General features: G+C 37.5%; 2 protein-coding genes across 35 annotated transcripts in view; one reads left to right on the top strand and one right to left on the bottom strand.

The window, feature by feature from the left end:
• PGM3 (phosphoglucomutase 3) overlaps nucleotides 1-3,662 on the top strand; it is a 36,395-nt gene extending 32,733 nt beyond the window's left edge. For 5 of the 6 annotated variants that reach the window (XM_070225221.1, XM_014733981.3, XM_070225220.1 and 2 more), the window contains 3 exons: nucleotides 261-383; nucleotides 1,923-2,096; nucleotides 3,220-3,662. In XM_070225221.1, the coding sequence (XP_070081322.1) occupies nucleotides 261-383; nucleotides 1,923-2,096; nucleotides 3,220-3,309 (387 nt within the window). In that variant the 3' untranslated portion in view covers nucleotides 3,310-3,662. Of the gene's footprint in view, nucleotides 1-260; nucleotides 384-1,922; nucleotides 2,097-3,158 lie in introns of all 6 variants that reach the window. The other variant, XM_014733989.3, reaches the window with a different exon arrangement.
• A 428-nt stretch (nucleotides 3,663-4,090) lies between these two features.
• DOP1A (DOP1 leucine zipper like protein A) overlaps nucleotides 4,091-22,971 on the bottom strand; it is a 91,518-nt gene continuing 72,637 nt past the window's right edge. For 20 of the 29 annotated variants that reach the window (XM_023650718.2, XM_070225186.1, XM_070225194.1 and 17 more), the window contains 14 exons: nucleotides 22,301-22,405; nucleotides 17,811-17,877; nucleotides 17,519-17,663; nucleotides 17,262-17,341; nucleotides 16,045-16,154; nucleotides 15,579-15,728; nucleotides 15,365-15,426; nucleotides 13,881-14,033; nucleotides 12,619-12,755; nucleotides 11,465-11,520; nucleotides 10,395-10,559; nucleotides 7,453-7,582; nucleotides 6,553-6,612; nucleotides 4,091-4,688 (listed from right to left, as the gene is read on the bottom strand). In XM_023650718.2, the coding sequence (XP_023506486.1) occupies nucleotides 4,383-4,688; nucleotides 6,553-6,612; nucleotides 7,453-7,582; nucleotides 10,395-10,559; nucleotides 11,465-11,520; nucleotides 12,619-12,755; nucleotides 13,881-14,033; nucleotides 15,365-15,426; nucleotides 15,579-15,728; nucleotides 16,045-16,154; nucleotides 17,262-17,341; nucleotides 17,519-17,663; nucleotides 17,811-17,877; nucleotides 22,301-22,405 (1,726 nt within the window). In that variant the 3' untranslated portion in view covers nucleotides 4,091-4,382. The remainder of the gene's footprint in view (nucleotides 4,689-6,552; nucleotides 6,613-7,452; nucleotides 7,583-10,394; nucleotides 10,560-11,464; nucleotides 11,521-12,618; nucleotides 12,756-13,880; nucleotides 14,034-15,364; nucleotides 15,427-15,578; nucleotides 15,729-16,044; nucleotides 16,155-17,261; nucleotides 17,342-17,518; nucleotides 17,664-17,810; nucleotides 17,878-22,300; nucleotides 22,406-22,971) is intronic. The other 9 variants (XM_070225201.1, XM_070225200.1, XM_070225203.1 and 6 more) reach the window with 1 other exon arrangement.

Raw genomic sequence — 22,971 nt, 5'->3', positions numbered from 1 at the left:
GATGAGGAAGATGAAAGGCAAGTTTCTCAAGAGCTAGTTTTAATATTTTTTTGTATACCTTTCATTGTTGTCTTCCACAGACATCTTTATCTTTCCCTCAGTATTGTTCATATTTATCCGCACACTCCAGTGAATAATGCTGCTTGCAGGTAGGAGGAAGCACAGGATACTGTGATTGGTTTTCTAAGAGAGCATTCATATGCAAGCTTCGCTTGTATTACAGTGGTTTCTTCCATTGTGTGTCCCTATCTATCTCGTAGGCCGCTGGTGATGCTATTTCTGACATGCTGGTGATTGAGGCAATCTTGGCTCTGAAGGGCCTGACTGTACAAGAGTGGGATGCTCTCTACACGGATCTTCCAAACAGACAGCTCAAAGTTAAGGTGTGAGCGAGATTTTAAAATTACTTCTTTTCTGATAAATAACTAGCTAAAACCCATTATCTCAAATCTCTATATAGAAATATTTCCCAAGTGTGTCATCTTTCATTCTGTACATACATACTGCACAGAATATAATGCCTTACATCATCTAACTGTATTGTCTCTCATCTTTAGAAAGTATGGAACAGCTCTTAACCGTTCTATTATTTGAGAAGTATTTGGTTTCCAACTTTATTATAAATAATGATATGTATCACTTTTTTAAAAAAAGATTTTATTATGGAAAATTCAAAATAGATATAGATGTAGAGAGAACAAAATAATGAACCCCTATGTACACAGCTTCAACAGATTTCAACTATTGCCCTACACCTTCTCCCATATTATTTTGAAGCAAATCCCACATAGCCTATCATTTTAAGTTAAAATATTTCCTTTGCATTATTCTTGGTTCACAAGAGTATTTCCTGAGGTTAGGTGCTGAGAAATAGAATCTTTAGGCTCAAAGGGAGAATTTTTTAAAGGCAATTCAAATAAATGCTAATTTATTTCTATACAATACCAGTTTACACATTCATCAACAGAATTTGTGAAGACAACTAGAGATATTAAAGCCAGAGTTCACAGAAATGGCTGCTGATTGTTCAGATCAGCTTTTGGCATATTTAGGAGAGTCTTACATAAACAGGTTGCCACTTATCCTTTTTTTACTTCTTTTGGTGAGGAAGGTTAGCTCTGAGTGAACATCTGTGCCAGTTCTCCTCTTTTTTCTGCTGAGGAAGATTAGCCCTGAGGTAACATCTGTGCCAGTCTTCCTTCACTTTATATGTGGGTTGCTGCCACAGCATAGCTGACGAGTGGTGTAGGTCCACGCCTGGGATCCGAACCTTCACTGCCGAAGTGGAGCATGCCAAACCACCATTAGGCCACAGGGCCAGCCCCTATCCTCTTTTTTTAAATACCTAAGGTTATTTGCTCACTGACTAAGTCCTACAATATTTACTGGCCATTATTTTAGTGGTAACTATAAGACAGAAGGAAAATGTTACCTCTGTTTGATAAAGGTAATTCTTTATAGACTGAAGAAACAGAAGCTATACAAATGAACTTAATAACCTTGATTTTGACAGAAATAAAAATGATAGAATTGTAGTTCAGTTTCACTTTATGCTTAATCTGGTACCTTGCTATCTCCGTCTTGTACAGTTGTGCACCACAAAATGACGTTTCGGGTCACTGACGGACCGCTTATACGATGGTGGTCCCATGAGATTAGTACCACGTAGCCTAGGTGTGTGGTAGGCTATACCAATCTAGGTTTGTGTTCTATGATGTTCGCACAATGACGAAATGGCCTAATGACGCATCTCAGACTGTATCCCTGTCATTAAGTGATGTATGACTGTACTTTGTGGTCCAGTAAGCTGAAATGTAAGTCTGTTAATATTCAATGAGACGGCTGTAATCTTATGGCAGGAATTATGTTGAACAGGTTAAATGCCTGAATAATAGTAACAGGTACGAAATGCTTGTGCATAGGTTGCAGACAGGCAAGTTATTAGCACCACTGATGCTGAAAGACAAGCAGTGACACCCCCAGGACTACAGGAGGCAATCAATGACCTGGTGAAGAAGTACAAGCTTTCGCGGGCTTTTGTTAGACCCTCTGGTACTGAAGATGTTGTCCGAGTCTATGCGGAAGCAGACTCGCAAGTAAGCTGGGACAGTGCTGGTGAGAAAGTGGGCAGCGAGAGGCTGACAACAGAGGTAGCGGGAGGGGGAGGAGGAGAGAAAGGAAAACTATTTTAATAGTGTTGGAATCTGATAATTAAGGATTTAATGTCTTTGAGATTTGCTTATGGAGCCTTTTAGGTTCACATTAAGACTACAAAGTTATTTTCATCAGTAGTAGTTATATAGTTGAACAAAATTAGACCCGTTTAGTTTATTTCCCCAAATGTTCTTGATTCATTCTAGACTTCTTGAAAGGGTCATATTTCTAACTGTGGCATGAATAACTAATAGATACTTACTGTGACATATGTTAAGCTTATGCAGCCTAAAGTGGATTATCCTTTTTTTCTCCTTTAAAAACTTAATCCTGTTGTTTTATGAGAACAACTAGATTTGAGTTCCATTTCTAAATCAGCTGGTACCAACATCCATGCTTTTTGAAATTCATCTTTGAATCTGGACTCTTGATTTTTTTCAAAATATTTCCCTCCTTTAAATGATAGCCTTGCTCTGTGCCTCTACTGTTTTCCTGATAGGTCAAGACTTTGTGGTCTGGATTTTTATAATTTTCCTTCTCCACGCACTCTTCTCCATCATCTCATACCCTTGATAAAAGTGTCTGCACAGCTGAGGCAAAGTAGAGTGGGTTGAAAGGGGCTCAGAAGGAGAAATCTACAATTAATTTATGTGGTAGCTGACCGCTTTTTGGCAGAAGCTTGGGCCATTTGAGAATACAGTGAATAAATATCCCTGTGGATGAGGCGAGGAAAACAGGGGCCTTGAGAGTTACTTACTCTTAGGCTAATTGTGGTCTTCTTCTGGCCTTTAAGGACTATTGAATTTATTCAGAGTTTTGGAATGATAACTAATTTTATAATCTGATTTTATTAACTAAGAACTTACCTGATTTGGAAGAATTTGACTTATTTTCCATTTATTTAAGGTTCTTGGAATTTGTTACTGAAAGATGAAAAAAAGGGAAAGTTTTCATGTGAATATGTTAGTGAAACAAAATCAGGAAGCTCCCTCCTCTTCCCTCAGAGTTGCAGGTAACCTGGCAGATGCTGTGTCTTTCTCATCTCATCTTTACTGTACCTCGCAGGAAAGTGCAGACAGCCTTGCCCATGAAGTGAGCTTGGCAGTGTTTCAGCTGGCTGGAGGAGTTGGAGAAAGACCCCATCCAGGGTTCTGAAGATGACTGTTATATTCTTGAAAAACTGGATTTAAAAATTTTTATACAAAACAAGAATACTGCCGTTATTGTGACAAGTTTAAACACATTTATAATCATGTTTATGATGCACTGTACTGGATTGTTTCTAGATTTGATTGTTTTTCTCAAACACTACCAGAATAATTCTTTAAAAATAGGTAAGCCTTATATTTGTTAAATTCAGTTTTTTAAAAATGAAACTTACCTCTGATTTCAGTCTCACTAATGTAAAATTTTGGGGCTTAAGTATATGATTCAATCATTAACTTTATAATATACATAGAGAAAAATCCATGAGGGCTGCTGGAAAATTAAATCTTATTTATTACCAACTCCTTTGGATGTCTTTTCTCTCACTGTTGCCTAACCAAGCTGTCATTTTGCAGTATTCACCATTGTTGACACAAATGGGGAGGGGGGAGAAGACCTTATACAACCAATTTTTCCACAGCAGAGTCTTCAGAACGATTCTGAAGTGACTTACCTCTTGGATTGACATCACTAGGAACTGAGAGGTGTGAACACGGAGGCCGTACATCTCCCCTGTCCTCAGGTTGAGATGCTCCTCCTACACTTAGAGGATGCATGGCCCAGGCTCAATTGCTCGTTACTCCTCTTAGGGAAGGTGTGTGGGAGAAAACTGTAATACATCACACCAAGCCTCTGACAGACACGTGACGCCATTCTGATACTAGAATGTGGTTAATAACAGAAAGAAAAAAAACCCAACCAATCCAAATTAAACAAAGCCTGAAACCAATACAAAAAAATGTGCAGTGTGTATTTTGCAGGTTTAAGACAACTCAGGACAATAAAACAATGGACTATATATGTATATATCGATCTCTCTTAGGCACCATAATCAATATGAGCCAACAATATTTAAACTTGATTCAGGCCACATTCAGACATTTGCTCTTATTTACAAATATTTAAATTAAATACAACCTGAAATGTGTTGTTACATACAAAAAAAGAAAAACTATACAACTCAGAGCAATGTTTTAAATAATTACATTTACATTTAAACTAAATGGAACCGCTTGTGGTGCTCAAGTTTTTATCACCCCTTCCAGAAAATCTTTTTCTACCATCTCTTCTATTTTTTGCCTGGCTTTGCTGGAAGATGGTTTGTTGTTTTCCAGTTTCATGTCCTTATTAGGGAAGGTGTTTGAGTAGAGGATGGGGCTCCCTGAGTGTCCTACACATCGGCTGGTGACTTTGCTGTTGAAGACTTGGCTGAGTACGTTGAAGAACGGCAGGAGCTGCTCGATGCTGCGCACGGTGCAGATGGTGAGCAGCAAGTGCCCCGGCTCCCAACCCAACGTTCTCCCTGAGTTGTCTTCCTCTGGGTTTTTCTGCAGAAAACAAAAAGGGAATTGTTATTAACAGATCATGTATTACATGAGGAAACTTAACTCCTAAGAAATGAATACAAATGACGACGTGAAGTCTCCATTCCGGACTTCATTCCTTGCTTCTGAGGCCTTTTGGTGCCAGTTAAGTGTACATGGAGGGGTCTAACACCGTAGTAACATTTCCCAACTAGAATGCACAAGTAAGCTTAGCAGAATTAGTTTTGGATAGGGAGAGTCAAATATTACAAGTTCATGTGGTGCTTTGCATATCTCAAAAAGCTCCCAGATTTCTGGACTCCCACTAATGTAACCAAGGACTAGGTCACAAAATGACTACAGAAGAAGGCTAGGAAGGGACAAAGGGTCTCATACATTCCACAGTTAGTAATCAGTTAATTCCTTCTTAGCCTATGGCTTAAATGTGCCACAAGATGGGAGCAAGGTGCAAAGTGAATCATTACTGTCAGCACAGAGAAGAGAAAGGATCCCTCAGAGACACCACTGTCTGCTTCTGTGCTGAGCTAAACAATATGGGGAGGAGAGCTGCGCCTGGAGTCAAAATAACTGGCTAGTGTCCTGCCTCTGCCATTGTCTTACTGTGTGGCATCCTTGGGCAAGCTACAGAACGGTTCCTCACTTATACAATGGGGAAATATAATCTATCTTGCAGCAGTGAAGTCAAAGGAGAATGTATGTGAAAACTGTCAGGTAAATATAAATGCAAGTAAAATAATTTGTGTACTAAGCGGCTAGTCTGAGCAGCCAACTAAACTATACGGAGTTGGAGACATCAGTCTACCTAGGGAACGTTATGAGAGAAGTGAAGATGTGTGAACCTGGGCAGAATCAAAGATATGAACACACACTGGGTAGAGATCATGAAGACAAACAATGACCTGGATAAAAACAGGAAGAAAATCATCAAGTGGGACTTAGGAAAAAGAATTACAATCTGTCATATTCGTTAACAATTTTGCTTTCTAAGAGTTTGCCTTCTAAGATCAGATGCTGCCAAGAAACTTTCACTGTTTACCTAGTATTTTAATATCACTAGTTTCCTAGTGGACAAAGCAGACACACAATCCAGCTTATTTTCTTGTGTATGCTCACAAGGCTTGTTTGCTTACTTAAAAATAAAATCCTGAGAAAGGAAAATAGATTCAAGTTAAAACAAGACTAGGAGCAAACGAGAGATCAGCCAGTTCTTTATGGCCAACAAAAAAAAAAAAAAAGAAAAGCCATCATTTAGTTTATTTCTTAGCAGTTATTTAACCTCCAATCTAAATTACAGGATAGAGGAAACCATCTTCCTTTTCTTCACTGTAACAATGGCATTAATGACAGTCCTGGGGCTACTTTCACATCACTCACTACCATGAACTGACAGACCATACCACCTTTAGTCCCCTAAGTCAAACTGCAATTCAGTAGTAATTAAAGGGTATACAGAGAGAAATTTATCCTGAAGGCAAATTTAGGATAATATGCTTGAACCCTCTACAGAGCTAGTTTCCAAATGCAGGAGAACCAAGATGTAACCTTTTTATATTCTTGTCGAGATGTACCTTTAAGAAAGAGACTTTGACTAAGCTCTCACCAAGAAGAGTGCCCTTGTTTCAGTGTTCTGCTCTTCTTGATCAGAACTACACCAGCTCCTCAATAATAAATAAAATTAAAAACTCAAACATGTTTCCATACAAATGATTTCTCCTTTCACTTCATCAATCTACATTTGAAGAAAGACTTCCTTCCTGTTTACCTCTCTTGTACTTGTTGAAATTCAGACCTGGTTTGTGTCTCAATATTTGGTCCAGATGTGGCAAATGTTTCTGCCATATCACAAGCATCAAAAAGCCACCCTCACCTGATGCTTGGCCATCTCCAATCCCTCCAAAATCACTGTCTTAAAGTCCTCCTCCTTGTCCTGTGGAAGGAAAGAGGAGAACTCATAGCCTTTGTTCCAGTGAGAAATATGCTTGGCCATGAAGACCTTGTTTAAAGTGTTTTGGATGGGAAAATGTTTTCCAATCAAAACTTTTCTTATTCTGTGGGACAAGTTTTGGGCAAAAGACTGTCATGTTTATCCCTTAGATAAGGGAGAAGTCTTATAAAAACACTTCTTACTAATGAGATGCAGGGATGACAGAAAGTACTTGTGCCTGGGGTCATACATAAAATCACACTGCTTCTGGATCTGTTGTCATGATTAGTTTTTCAAACCCTGTGATATCCAAGTGAAAGTACCCAAGTCCTATCCTAAGCTCTGGACCCAACTTTCGTTTCCATCTCTATCCTTTTACTTAGTCCCTAAAGAAACAACTTGATTTTAAATCAAGTTCTTTATATCCTTTAAGTACAACCTCCTTTTTAATCACTTTCCTCCATTCCATTTCTACAGTTTAAGGAATGTGGTTTAGGAGCTGCTGCCTGAATAGGTGACCCCATAAGACTGGAAAATTTCTAAGCTCTCAAAGCATATACTGCAAACTAGGACTCACAAAACCACCCAGGATCATCCCCAAATTGTACAATTTACTTTTGAAAATTTTTGAATGCAAAAGAAAAGATGATGAAACATTTCTAACAAAGGCCAACTGATGAACACACCAAATTCATTACTATTTTCTTGGACAAAGATCTCTAATTAATTAGCCTGATGCATACTGAAAGATATAAAGTATGAGATGATATAAATATATCTTACAAGTTTTATCTTCTTACACTTCACAAAAGTAAATTACAAATAAAAAGAAGAATGTAATACCTTTGCCCTTTTCCGAAGAAGTTTGGCTAGTCGTACTACATAAGGTTTAAACTCTCGTTGATGTATGCCCTGCCTTCTGACTTCCAAACCTGAATCATCTGAGGCTTCTGGAATAAAGGCCCATCGGTACCTACGTATAGAAGAATGATATCAACATTAGTAAGACAGACTGCCATCTAAGACAAGGCCACATAAACATAATAGAAAGATCATGACCCCACCATTGCTACAGATTCAAATGCCACCTGGAGTCACTTGTAGCCCTGTCACCTTGGGTTTGTTTCTTAACCTAAGCCTTTTCTTCATCAGTAAGATACTATTCACTACCTCATAGGGTTGTAATGAGTAAATGAATATGCAAACTTGTAAAGTGCTCGTCACTATTATTTTCATGGGCACAAAGCAAGTAACTCAACAAAAGTTCCTGTCCTCATTTGTTAATAGGCAAAACCTCCACTCTATGCTTGGCCAAATGTTCCCTAAATACACAGTAAGGGGGAGAAGAACTGAAAGAATTCTTTCATACTTTCCTTGTATTTTTGTTTTTATTTTTATCCTTAGGAAGTAAAATTAATATCTGACTATGGAAAAAATTCAAACAGTATAAAAGGGCATACCAAAGAAAGGCAGTCTCCCACCACAGGATCCATTAATATGGCCAGTTTCTTGTATATCCTTACAAAGTTTACGCATAAAACAGCACATATTCACACAGCCAATCCCAAACAAGACATGATTGCTGCTTATTTTGATTTAATTCTATCTCTTGGAGATAATATCATATAAGACCCCATGCTTTTTAATAGTTACAGTTTTACTCCAGTGTTGGAAAGTACTGCTTTAACCAGTCTCCTAGATTGTCCCAATGTCTTTCCATTACAAATAGTGCCATAATGGATACCCTTATACAATGCTGATTTTGTGCACATCTGAGAGTACAGAGGCAGAATAAATCCTTGCATGTAGCAAAATTACTGGCTTACAGAGAATGTATATTTTGAATTTTGGTAAATTTAACCTCTTTGAAGAACTGGACAATATCAATGTACACTTCCAAGAAGAATAAGAATGCTTCTGTTGCTAGGGGTAAAAGGAAATACACTTTTAGATCTTAACATTCTGATGGTTATTTATCATTTTAATTGGAATTTCTCTTATGAGTATGGCTGAGTACCTTTTCCTATGTTGAGAAGCCATTCCTTTTCTATGAACTATTAACTCTGTGTCATTGGCCCATTTTTCTATTGGGCTATCAATTTTCATATATTAAGCAAGTTAGATTTTTGTCATTACACTGCAAATATCTTTTTCCAACTCATGGCTGCCTTTTAAACTTTATGATAGTTTTTAGTCACATGGAAGCTTTTTTATTGTATGTAAATTATCAAATATTTTGAACTTTTGAAATATATATCATGCTTAGATAGATATTACTCTTTCAAGATTATTAAATTCTCCATACTCTTTATAGATTTTTTCTAAAAAGACACAGTAGTTTTTAAAAAACTGTAGTTAATATTATGGCATATTTCATCCCTTTTCTAGTAACTGTATCTTGACAAGTAAAGAGGATAAACTCATTTTTGATCTCATCATAGAAGATAAAATGTCAATACCATGAGCAGTCTCAACTTTCTTCCTCGAGCACTGAAGAGTATAGTTTGACACTTTTGTGAAGTAGCCTAATTAATTTTGGCCAATTTCCTACAATTCAGCTTAGTATCCTTTCCTGAATTCCTTCAAGAGTAACATCAATTTAACAGATACCCAACCACTGATATTCATCAAGAAGTAGATATATAAGGTTTTCAAATGCAAAAAAAAAAAAATTAAAAGAACTAGAATTAATCTAAAAATAATTTCTAGTTCTTTCCATTAAATTTAATGAAAAGTAAGCTTGTGAAACAGCAATTTTTAGAGATTTAAGCATGTTCAAATATAGAAAAAAGATTCTGGTATCTTACTCTTTATCCTATTATTATTGCATTCCAGAATAATAATATAACACAATACATTATATAAATACATATTTGATCATGTGGATAAATTCTCAAATTATCTTAGCTACATTTTGATAAAACAATCTTATATAGTTTGCCTATTATTTTAAAAATTTAAATATGAAAAACCATAATTAAATCTTTTTCAGCGCTTATGAACAAGGCATTGTAAGAATTGTATTAACTTTCTCCCTATTCCCCTCTGCCATATCTCTAGTTCAGTTCACTATCATCTGAATAAAATAGCCTGCTTGATTCCTGTCTTGCCCATCTCCCATCCTTTCTCCAAACTATACAGGCAAAGTAAACTTTCTAAAATGCAAGCCTGATGACATCACTTCATTCCTTACAATGCTTCAGTGGCTTCCCACTGTTCGTAGGTTAAAGTCCAAATTCTCCAATACAGCTTACAAGGCCTTACATAACTTAGTCCCTTTCCAGCCTCTTCGGTCTATATTCTGCTCCAGCACTGCTAATCTTTCAACACTTCCAACACATCAGGTCCACTCTAACCTCTAAGTCTTCACCCATGTGCTTCCCCCAACCCTGACTCTTCACCTCCTCATTATAAAACTCCCCTCATGGCCCGCTCTGACCCTGAGCTAGGAGGGGTCTTTGCTGTGTCACCTCACAGCATCTGGCACATCAGCTATCAGAACATCCTATACTGGACTTGAAGCTGGTGAGTCATGTACCCCACTGCCTCACACCTGGTGGGTACTCAATTTGTTGACTGGTCTGTTAATCCTAATATCCATGGCAGTCATTTATTTCCAGTAACTGTTGCCCCACTGCACCCCCCCTGCCAAAAGGATGACATTTTAATAAAAAATTTGGACAATTTCAACTTGCACAAAAAAACTTTTAAATTAGTCTTAGATGTCAGTGACCAAAGCAAATGCATTTCCGAAATATCCATTTAATATCCTTGCTTTTACTTACATTTGAAACTGAGGAAGATTTTCAGAGGGCAATGCCAGAGCCAAATCCAAAAATTTGCAAGCAGAGAGATAGAGGTTTAACCACCGCTGGCTGTTATATGAAGTAGAAAAGCCATTCCCTCCTGTATAGGTTGTCTCCAGCCCAGCCACAGAGGGGCCGGCAGTCCTGTAAGCAGGAGACAGTGCTGTCAGCAGCTATACCTGTCTACTAAAAGCTAATTCCTGGAAACTCAAAGTGCCCGCTAATATTTTTCATAATCATTCTGATAAGTGTACTGGTAATTACCAGGCAAGGTCATGACTAAAGTAATTTTGCTGTTCTTCAAATAAAAAATTCACTTTTGTTCTTTAAATTTTAAGAACATAAAAATAGTACAGAATAGCTTGTGTTACACTCAAGAAATATAAAAATACAAGCTGTGAAACCAAGAGACCCCCACCCCCAAACTCCTCAGTGTCCTTCTGCAAAGATGGAGGGGCAATTTCTATAATAAAAAGCACAGTTATTAGTAGAGGGGACTGTTTTTTATAAACCCTGCAGTGAAGAAGAATAAAGTATATTCAGGACACATGGTCTTAAAGGAACTTTTTGATTTATAAACTTTTTGTACAAAAATTCCTACATAAATAAACTATATTTGGTCATATATTAATAAACCGTCTCTACTAAAAAGAATAAAATTATATAAACTGAGATCAATCTGGCAGATCTGGACACATGGATACCTTAGTTGTAGGTTGCTGGCTATAATAGGATTTGCTGCATGTTTCGGAGACAAGACCTACCAAAATCAAAATGGCTTACGGAGCTGAAAGAATATTATACTGCTTCAAACAAAATTTGAGAGGCCAAAGGCCATGAATACTGATAGTTTAATCCAGTCTAAAATGCTTAAGGAGTAAGTGAAAATATATTATATCCAACATGATCAGTTAGTTAATAACAGGCTAACCATATAACGTATTCAGATAAAACACTTATCTATACTCTCCTAGTTGTAAAGTAACATTCTGGATGATTTTAGGATACTAAACACTGACAAGAATATGTTGAAATGAATTACACATTACCGTGAAATATCTTCATCAGCGGTGAGTTCCTGTTCCATCAGTAAAAATACCTGGACCTGAAGACAGTGGAATAAATGTTAAATGTTTATTTAAACTGGGTATTTAATACTTCTTTCAAATTATCTTTAGGCTGTATTTTCATTAATCTAAAAGCAAATTTTAGGATACAACTTGAGGATCTTTTTTTTTTTTTAAGATTTTCTTTTTCCTTTTTCTCCCAAAGCCCCCCAGGACATAGTTGTGTATTTTTAGTTGTGGGTCCTTCCAGTTGTGGCATGTGGGATGCCGCCTCAGCATGGATTGATGAGCAGTGCCATGTCCGCGCCCAGGATTCGAACTGGTGAAACTCTGGCCCGTTGAAGCAGAGCACGCGATCTTAACCACTCGGCTACAGGGCCGGCCCCTGACTTGAGGATATTTATACCTAGTTTCTGAAGATAAAACTGCAATTGGCAGGGTTGAGATGAAGGTTATGGAACAAAGTTATGGTTATTAAAAAAAGGAAAAACAATAAAGCAAATTTCTTTGTTGGGAAATTATAAATACTGGGTTTCCAGAGTTATAGATTCCTTTCCCTTTCTTCGCTCATCTCCCTTTCCCCAACTCCCCAAATCATTCAGATGAGGGTGACAGCATGTGGTTTAGGGAGGGGAATGGATTAGTGTAGTGGGACATGGGAAGGTTTTATTGTTCGGGAATCACAAAGTCTTTATGAAAGTCTCTCTGAAGCAAGCTTAACTGGGGTAGGTGCTGTGCTTCAAGAGTGAGAACACGCCTGATGTGAGTCCATTTAAATCCAGCTAACTTGTCTCTAATCACTCTCGAGATGTACTCTAGAGGGACTGTTCAGGTGGGAGCCAGGCCTGGCAGCCATGACAAAGGCAACAATTTGGAGAAGAGGCTGAATTAAACCAGACCAGATGAAGTAATGATTCACAGGGAGCTAATATTTGCAATGTTGTGTATTTGGAAGTTAATGCTGTATGGAGATGGAATCTTACTTGTTTTACCATTTTCAATTGTAAAAATTGGCAGCAACAGGCTTAGAGCTCAGTTCTTTTCCAAGATTAGTTTTTATCCAGTAAGCATGTTGACACTAATCACACTGTTCTATAATTGAGAGTTATAACTTGACTGAGCTGAAATTAACTCACGAGTTCTGTAATCATGGTAGGCCAGAGCGAGGTAAGATGTTGTGGAGACATTCTCAAAAGTAACACTCTGAAAAACAGGAACACTTGGGAGTGAAGAGTTGGCACCTGGGGTAAACGGAGACTCTCAACCAATCTCTCTGAAAGAAATGCAGTATATTTTCAATATCTTAATAACTAGAATCATTCTAATATAAAGCTTTTCTATACAATTTAGTACTTCTCAAACTATCTGTGGTGAACGACCAACTTTTAAAAAAATTTTCAATCTGTTTCAGATTGATCCTTTTGTAAAATATAATAAAAAATGAATTACTAGAAAAATCAAATTGAAGAAAGATATATAAAATACAAATGCCGTTTTCTTATTACTAGATTCAACAGATTCTGTCAAATTGCTATAAAAGTCTAAAAATGTTTACTCTAAATTTCTATACTTATCATGGATTGAATGGTCCATGGACCTCTCTTTTGAGTAGCACTTAGCCAACTTTAAGAAAACTCACAGGACAAATAGTGTGCATGCTGTATATCTGACATAAGGTATAAAGGGTTAGGAAAGGAGTCACTTATCTTCTGAGAGAGAAATATAATCTCACTAAAGAGATGACAGCTGTCCTTGCCAACCCAGTCCCCACGTTGGCTGTGGAGGCTGGTGGCTGCACAAGCACAGACTCGAGCAGCAAGCAGCCAACAACTCTGCCCCGGGGCAAATTCATCCCCACTGGGGAGCTATTTGGTAGCATAGGGTGATGATGAGTGCACCCATATCCTTCAGGACTCTGAGGGCCACTAACCCATTTGATGAGGGTTATCAAAAACCTTATACTCTCCTCCCTCTGACCTCAGACTACAGCTGTCCAAATGTTACTTCTAGCCAAAATTTCCTGGCTTCGCCTATATTTTGGTCTTCTCCTTAAAGGTACAGAACTCTTTATCCACAATAAACAAAAACGCTAACATGCCTGCCTGTGGCAAAATAGTCTTATACTTCATCCTCAAACATGAATTCCTAGGAAATTGAACCAAACAATTAAATGGAGACCAGATTTAGGCAAGTTCTACAAACTCAAAGTTTGATTTCTTTTATGTATTGGTGATAATTTTTGTCGTTTCAGTAGAACAAATTTTTAATTCTACAACATTCTCCATCTACCTACACTTGGTATATTTCACTCCAACTTAGAACTTAAGGAAAGTATTTCCTAAGGAACAAAACACCCCTATAGTTTGGAAGATAGAGAAAATAGTTTTTCACTATTTACCTTGTATATCTGGAAGATATTTCTGGTACTGGTCAATTTCACTGCTAAAAATAGCAAAAGCTAATCTTTTGAGAAGCATGGCTCTCTGCTCTAGCTCCACATCACGGTTTGCAAAGAGATTAAGTGAACTGCTTTGAGCCACAGCTACACGAGCTACAAAAAAAAAGCAAGCGAGAGAGGTTGTGATTCAGTCATCTAGTCATTTGAAAAAAGATCACTCTGTTATTTGTTTTTTAAAAATGTTTAGATCGTCCATCACATCCAAGAGCGAGAGGAACTTAGGCTAGAGGACTTGGGGCTCCTCCCTGGGGCAGAAGGACTGACAGACAGATCCAGCATACAAGCCAGAAGACCAATGGTTAGGAATTGTGATATGGAGAGAGAAAAATTTAGAACTGGAGAATTCAAAAGATAAAAATCACTAAGAATGCCATTTTATAAAACCCTTTAATATCTTACGCCATCTGCCTAAATCCTACTCATTACTTAAAAAATGATTTCTGGCCTGGCCTACCCAGCTCTCCTTCCTTGGGCTTGTCTCTCACCCTCAGCTCACTCTTCTGTAGCCGCATTGTCTGATTTGCTGCTCCCTGAACTCACCAAGCTTGTTCCCACTCCAAGACCTTTATAACTTTTGTTCACTTTGCTTAGAATACCGTGTTCCTAGGCCTTCTCATGGTTGGCTTTACTTTCATCTCAAATATGAGCTCTTCAGACGTTATTTAAAATCTATTGCATTGCCCTACTTCCTTTACAACTTCTTACTCCCTGAAATACTCTTATTTATTTGATTACTGTTAGCATCATGTCTGGCCCATTTTTGTCTTTTAATAAATATTTGCTGAACGGATGAATCTGAACCTTAAAACAACTTTGTTAAGATTAGAGAAGAGAGAATATTTTCCAGATGGAGAAACTGCAGTTTTTGTTAAAGAACTTACATAGACTCACCCAATTTCACTGCTATTTGGAGTTATTAGCTTAATAACTTTCAAACTTAAAAAAAAAATTAAGAAAACCTTTTTTTCAGATGAAATACTGTTAGGAACGCTAATATACAAAGCCAGTTATGATGGGAGGAGGGGGTGGAGAACGATTCTCTTTCTTCCTTCAGAGGAGACACACAGATCCCTAGGATTTAGAGTAACTTGTCCCATAGGTTGGATCCAACCGTATTTCCCTGCCTCCCTACCTGTCAGTCTTTCATTTATTCAATAATTACTTACTGAGTGTTTACTATGTGCCAGGTGCTATGCTGTGTGCTAGGGAAACGATTTAGAGACAAATTAGACATGGCCAAAAAGTTTTACTTATTATTTATCACTATGTTGTCCTCTAACTTTTAACATTATATTCTTATAGGGTACTAAATATAACTTAACAAAGAGCTAATTCAGTAGTTTCTAGAAAAGAGCAAAGTAAATAATAAGAATGGATCATGTACAGGAAAGACACTGCTTAGGTTGTCATCCCACAATACTCACTCATCAAATCTCTAAATGTTGTCTTATCATGTGTCATCAGATTGTCCATAATTGCTCTCCAACTGAAATAGATAAGGATTATGAAATGTAATTAAGATTTTATTGTTGTTGTTATTGTTAAAAAACAGTGCTCTACTTTGCAGGATAGTAGTTGATTTCAACAGGCTTTATGAGATGCACTATCATGTTAAATAAAAGCGAGACAAGGACTTACTGATTAACACACGAGGCGTCCATCTGAAAGAAACTGGGGTCCATAAAGAGGTCAAAAGCTTCTTTTTTCCAAGCTCTCCGAGTGTACTGATACCCACTAAGACTGCTAAGCAGCTGGACACAGGCTCGATAACTAGGGGCATTATGTGCACTAGGAGGAAGGAAAACCACCTTAACCTCTAAGTTATAATTTTAATCATCATAGTAAGTTATTCATAACTGTTCACATTTACCTAAAATAATAAAATTTTAATCAAATTTAATGAAAATGAAATAATTTACCTAAAATAATTTACCTAATGATAGGAAACAGCACCATCAGAGAAATGTTTTTTATTTTTAATCATTATAATTCAAGGTAAAAATAATGTCATTTTGTGGTAATTCAAAAATGGCAACAAAGGAACACAATTTGTTTCTAACAGGCTAAGAATTAACTAAGAAATCTGCTTAAATGATAATAGTACCTGTGATTTCGGAGGTAGGGCACAACATAATGCATAATATTTACAAGTAAAGGAATAACCCGTTCTTTTTCATCACTATAGAAAACCATATCCAAAAGATGAGCCAAAACCTAAAAAACATAAGAAGTGAAACAGAGAATAATCTAATGGCTAAAACTGACAGTATTCAGAAGTGGTTTTCAGTTTGTAAGAAAACCAAGAATACCTTAAAATTAGAAAAATCTAAAATCAGATCTAAGCCATTCTTATATGAATGATTTCTGCCACTATTTGCTTTTTTATCCATTTTAACTATAGAATATGAATATGGGCAAATTTTACAACTCTCAACCAAGATAGAGAAGTATAGAAAAAGAGAGGTCAAGAACTTTCTAATGTGACAGTGAGTAAACAGCAAATTTAAGACTAGAAACTCAGTGTTGTCACGTGCTGAATAACGACGTTTTGGTCAACAATAGACCGCATATACGGCAGTGCTCCCATAAGGTTAGTGCCGTATTGCCTAGATATGTAATAGACTATACCTTCTAGGCTTGTGTAGTGCACTCTATGATGTTCGCACAATGACAAAATCACCTAACGGTGTACTTCTCAGAAGCTATCCCCGTTGTTAAGCGATGTATGACTGTATTCTCTTTCCATGACTTGGTTAAAAAGGGGCTGGGAAAAAACCAGCCAAATGAGCTGAGCTCCTCTAGTCCCAACTCTGTCAATTAGTAGCTATTTGGCCTTAGCAGTATTGTTCGAATCTTTGTGAGGCTCAGTATCCACATCTGAAAAGGGGAAACAGATACGACCTGCAAGGCAGTGTACCAGAGTCCACAAAAGAACATGTCCGAGGATGTATATAAAAATGTTTGGTACACTGTAATGTTTGGTACACTGTAAACTACTTCACAGTGGCAAGCATCATGATCCCATCTCCACCCCTCCCTACCATACTATGATACAAAAGCACCTACCTTTTTAAAAAAGGCACACTCTAAAAAAATAGCGCATGGGGAGGTGAGCAGTATCTAAAGTTATTATCACTAATATTTAACAAACTCACCCACATACAAATACAAATCCACATACATTTGTTTATTCTAAATAGTGATTTCTAGAAGTACAAAATGGTTTTTCAAATTAAAAACTCGTCTATAAGAATTACTTGCTAATCTTTAATTGTGAAACTGTTTACTTGAATGTTCACAAAAAAACTTGATAATATTTACCTCAGAGAGTAACGTCAGTGCATGAACACTATATACAGAAGGAGTTATGTTTGAGGTTTCCATTGCAGGTGATAACATATCTAAATAAGAGAAAAGACAGGTAAAGTAAAGCTAGAGTTAGGTCTTTTCCCACTGATAAAAGCTACCCACTAAACATGAGCAAAGGGACAATTTTACGGTAGTTACAGTGCTAGCTGTAATGATTTCTTAGTGAGAATATGCCTACAAATATAAACCTACATGTTTGAGACCAATACCTTCAACATCAGATTCCAAATTGGTTCCATCCACCATTATTTTGGGAGATGGCTTAACTTCAAGATTTCGTCGCAGCCACGTCGTCTGTTCCAAAGAAGAACCAGCAATTGCACCGATTGCATCCACTATTTTATGAGTCACATCCTAAAGAAACAAGGAAAAATGTATGTATGTGTACACACACCCCCCACACACAGCTTCACAGATGATCTTATCTGACCGTATCATTTTAGAGTCAAGGGCACTGAGTAACACACTTTTGGCAATAGCCCTCAATTCAGAATGCCTTACCTGAAGGTCTCTTTGGTCTTTTTTATTTTCCAAACTAGGGTTTTTCATAATAAACTCATTCAGAACCCTAAAAAGGCCAAAGAGAAAAATAAATAGGACATATTAGTCTAAAGAAAATAAAACGATGGGGGCCGGCCCGGTGGTGCAGAGGTTAAGTGTGCACGTTCCGCTTTGGCGGCCTGGGGTTCACCAGTTTGGATCCTGGGTGCAGACATGGCACCGCTTGGCAAGCCATGCTGTGGTAGGCATCCCACATATAAGGGAGAGGAAGATGGGCATGGATGTTAGCTCAGGGCCAGTCTTCTCAGTGAAAAGAGGAGGATTGGCAGCAGTTAGCTCAGCGCTAATCTTCCTCAAAAAAAAAAAAAGAAAAGAAAAGGAAAGAAAGAAAATGATGCAATCTAATTTCTCACAGTGAGCAAGTGGCTTTGTGGCCTCAATTTCTATTTTATATATTTACTGAATATATATGGACATCATATGACACAGCTGAAATACATAAAGATATACATAAAAAGACATGTACAAGGATGTCTATAATGGCATTATTTGTAAAAGCCCCAAATTGGAAAGAACTCAAATGTCCAGCACCAGAAGAGAGAAACTGTGGCATAGTCATACAACGAAATATTAAACAGCAATGAAAATAAATTATGGTTATGTGAAATTACACTGATGAATCTTACAAACATATGTTGTGTGAAAGAAGACATATGAGACACAAAATAAAATATTGATATATATTTATAGTTCAGAAACAAGGCAAAATTTATCTGTGGTGTTAGAAGTCAGAACAGTAGTTCTCTCTGGGGAGAAGGCAAAGGACAATAATTGGGAGGGGATCTGAGGGGACATATGGTCTTTTATTTCTTAATTTAGGTTTGTGACTATAACTTGTGGAATTGTGTACTGATAATTTGTATGTTTTTCTGTGTTTTATATATCAACAAAAAAGTTTAAGAAAACCCCAAACCCTACCAATGTTAAATTGTAACACAGAAATGGTTTCTTACTGAGTGTGTGTATATACATATAATAGATTAAAAATACTTTATGAATGAGAAAAACTTTCCATTTCCATTGTTTGCTAAAATTCCACTCAATATTTCCTCGACTTGATTTTATTAAGATAAATTATATGCATAATTATTTCCAAACTAATATGTAAGTGATAGTGAAGAGAAATCTTCATATCGATTTCTATTTTGTAATTAGGAATTTTTAGAGGATCAGTGGAATAGTAAAAAAATAAAAAAAAATAAACCGCTAGAAATATAAAAAGGGAATTAAGTTTCTAGTGTAACTAAAAGTGTCCAACTTTTTGTTTAAATAATCAGAGCACACACACACATTGAGAAGCAGATAGGATCTTTCATCATCTGAGAAATGAGAAGAAAAGGTTGGTGAGGAAACAGTAAATTCTTGTGAGGGAGAAGCTACAAGTCCCAATGGATGGCCTTATTTGTTTTGTGTGTGTGAGGACGACAGTCCCTGAGCTAACTATCTGTGCCAATCCTCCTCTATTTGTATGTGGGATGCTGCAACAGCATGGCTTGATGAGTCGTATGTAGGTCTGCACCCGAGATCCAAACCCGTGAACCCTGGCTGCCGAACTGGAGTGCACAAACTTAACCACTGCGCCACTGGGCCTGCCCCAAGATGGCCCTAATTTTTAATGAAATTAGCCAGCAGGGTTATTTGGTGACTCAGAGGTAGGGAGGGCAGACACTATTATTCTTGCTTGACAGATGGGAAAATAGCCTTGGAGAGGTTTATTGATGTACAGATTAGAAGATAACAATCAGAAATCTTTATGAGAATGTTGTTTGATTTCCAGTATTTACATTCATCTCTTATCACTAAAAATCACACACACTATTTACCTTAATCTTTGATCCAGGAATTGCAGACACTGAATTCAGGGCTTGTTTCATTTCACCTTCAATGTCTAAAACTTCTTCAGCTTTGTGATTCAGAAAATAGACGGCATGAGGGTTCAGGGATCATCACGATCCCTGAAATTCTAGAGCAGGATCTCTAGCTCACTTTGGCTGGGCTGGGCCCTCAGTGTCACTCTACCTGCTCTCTGCCTCCTGTCAGAAGACTACATTCCCACAGTTACCAGAAAGCTAGAGGTCATCTGACTGAAGAACACTCATTTTTCCTCCTCTCCACTTCAAAATTTTCTAGACCATTGGTTGCCAAACCAGTATTCCTAGTTCTCTTAAGAACAATAAGGGTAGAAGCTAAGTTTATGTATATACAATCACCCAACTACATATACAGAATCACGACCAGCACTATAGAGGTTGACTGAAAGGTCAAAGTTCTTTGCACTTGGTTGAATTTATATTCATTCAGTGTGATAACATGGTGACTGTCACTGGCTGTTAATGACATCATTAGATTGCGAGGTAATGTAAAAAGGTTGGGGAGAAGTTTACTCTATTCCCTTTCCTTTTCCCCTTGAGTCTTAAGCAACCCTTTTCAAACTGTAGTGTGCATGTAAGTCACCTAGGGATCTTGTTAAAATTCAGGTTCTGATTTAGGTGTTCTGAGGTGGAGCCTGAGATTAACATTTCTAACAAGTTCCCAGATGATTCCAACGCTGCCGCTGCCGGCTGAGGGATCAACCTTGGAGTAGCAAACTCTCAGAGAAAATGCATCCTTCTTTTTCACTCTTACACTGCCATTCCCTCTTCTTCATTTGCTTGCTCCCAGTCATCTCTGGAATCTGATGCTATCAATGAACCCCCTTCTCTCTAGAATCTCCTATCACTCTCCACTTATATAACACTTATTGTTGGCCAGGCATTGTTCTAAGAATTTAACAAATATTTAACTCATTTAATCCTCGTAACAACTTGATGAGGTAGGCACTATTATCATGCCATTTTATAGCTGGAGAGGTTAAATAACCTGCCCCAGGCCACAGAGCTAAGAAGTAAAGGAGCTGGGATTTGTACCAGGCAGAGCACAACTTCAGAGTCTTTGCTGTTAACCACTCAACATCCTCAGGTCATCCTTACCATTAACGATGACTTTCAAATCACATTTCCTCTTGCTACCTTATCATTTCTCTTTCTTTTCATGATTGAACATCTTCAAAGAATATCCACGATTACTTTTTCACTCTAACCCTTTGCTGTTAACACCTGTGCTTACCACCTCACCAAACACCTCTTCCCCTAAATCACCAATCCTCTCCAAATCATCAACAAATACAGCCTCGTATTATTATTCATATTCCTTAATCTCTCTGAAGGTGTTACCCATGCTCTCTTAACTTCCCTATGTTTCTAGAACACTGAATTTTACCTGATTTTCTTCTTTTTCTTTTTTTTGAGGAAGATTAGCCCTGAGCTAACTACTGCCAGTTCTCCTCTTTTTCTTTTTTTGCTGGGGAAGCCTGGCCCTGAGCTAACATCCGTGCTCGTCTTCCTCTACTTTATACGTGGGACGCCTACCAGAGCATGGCATGCCAAGTGGTGCCATGTCTGCACCCAGGATTTGAACCGGCGAACCCTTGGCCACCAAGAAGTGGAACGTGTGAACTTAACCGCTGCACCACCAGCCGGCCCCTCTTCTAACTTTCTGATATTTCCTTTTCTACCTCCTTCACTGGCCCCTCTTCCTTCTTCTTTGTCCTGTTCTTTCAATCTCATCATCAATAGCTCATATACTCCCTATGTCCTACTTGAAACAGAGTTCCTAGTTCATTCCCTTTCCCCTCTCATCCTACTAACTTGCCAGTCATGACCATCCTCAACACCTGCAATCACTCCCACCCTAAGACCAATTTGCCCAAGAACAAATTTCTAAAACTAAAATGCAAAATCCTTCCTTCACCCACCATTCCACTGCCTGTGCCTTACTCTACAACTAAACCAGACAAGATACCTTGCGCCAATATATCCTTCCTCTTCCTGTCTCCACAAAGGCTTTCTGCTCCTACCACCTTGATTCACTGAGCAAGCATTTATTGTGAACCAAGAACAACGGTGAGCAAAAACAGACACTGTCCATGACATCATGATGCTTGCAGCTAAGTAAGGGTGACTGGAATTTAACAAATAATCATACAAATTATTAGCACAGATCAGGAAACTCCAAGACATAGAGAGAAAATGACTTTTCCAAACCTGTTTATGTTTAGGGCCCTGAACTCAAATGACCCTCCTCTATGAAGTTCCCCTTCAGATATCCTACTCATTCCCTCCCTTTTTAATCCTACATTCTCTCCTCACTAAGTAATCACTTCTTTAACAGTTTTATGTTAGCACATTTACATTTTGTATATCTATCAACACAAGCTGTTCCCTCCCCACCCCTTTCCTCCTTATTTTTATAGGCCTCATATTCTATACCTTGAGAATCCCAGGAGAAGGTAGAGAGATCACATGGTCATCTGAAACATCTCTTATTCAGCAATTAGGACACTGAACATCATTCTTTTACCTGAAATAATATTTTTAAGTGAAATTGCTTACCCAAGAATCAGAAACTGCCCTGGGGCTGGAAGACTCAGTTGTATAGAGTCTTTGAGAAGTGTGAGCAGTGATGCCCAGCTATCCACTAAATTGGGCACTGGGATTCTGCAAGATAAATATAGTTTGTATATTTATATAAAGCCACAGTAAATTTCAATTTTCCTTGTATTTTCCCACAGTCTTTAACACATTTTCCTACTAGTTTTTCTGAAACATTCTCTAACCTTTTACAGACTATGATAGGACAAAATTCCTAAAAGCTTTACGTTTTCTACTAATATTATATAAAAAGAAAACCAAACACATTTAACATATCCAGTGTGATTAGTCTAGAAAGTTTGCTATAGAAATCCCAGTTTTTAATCACGTGGATTCTCAAAAGTAAAATACAACTGCAATAAATCTCAGTTTAATTACTGACATCAAAGTCACTTACCCCTATCTTGTTCTTTCTGCTTCTCTCTTACATTAGCTCTTTTTCCTTCACCTGAGTCTCTGTCTCATCTAAGGGAGAGCTGTTAATCTATCCTGAACATCAGTCTCTCATCTCTAGAGAAATTAAGATTATCTTTGTTTCAGTCTGACCTTAACCCAAACACCCCTATGTATCTAAGTTCAGATTTTAGGCAGTCTTTGTTTTAAGTCACAACCAGTTTAAACACACAACATAA

The sequence above is a fragment of the Equus caballus genome, chromosome 10, assembly GCF_041296265.1.
Source record: "Equus caballus isolate H_3958 breed thoroughbred chromosome 10, TB-T2T, whole genome shotgun sequence".
Lineage (NCBI taxonomy): Eukaryota > Metazoa > Chordata > Mammalia > Perissodactyla > Equidae > Equus > Equus caballus.
Note: the sequence above shows the minus strand (reverse complement) of the source record. Positions and strands in the feature narration are given on the sequence as shown.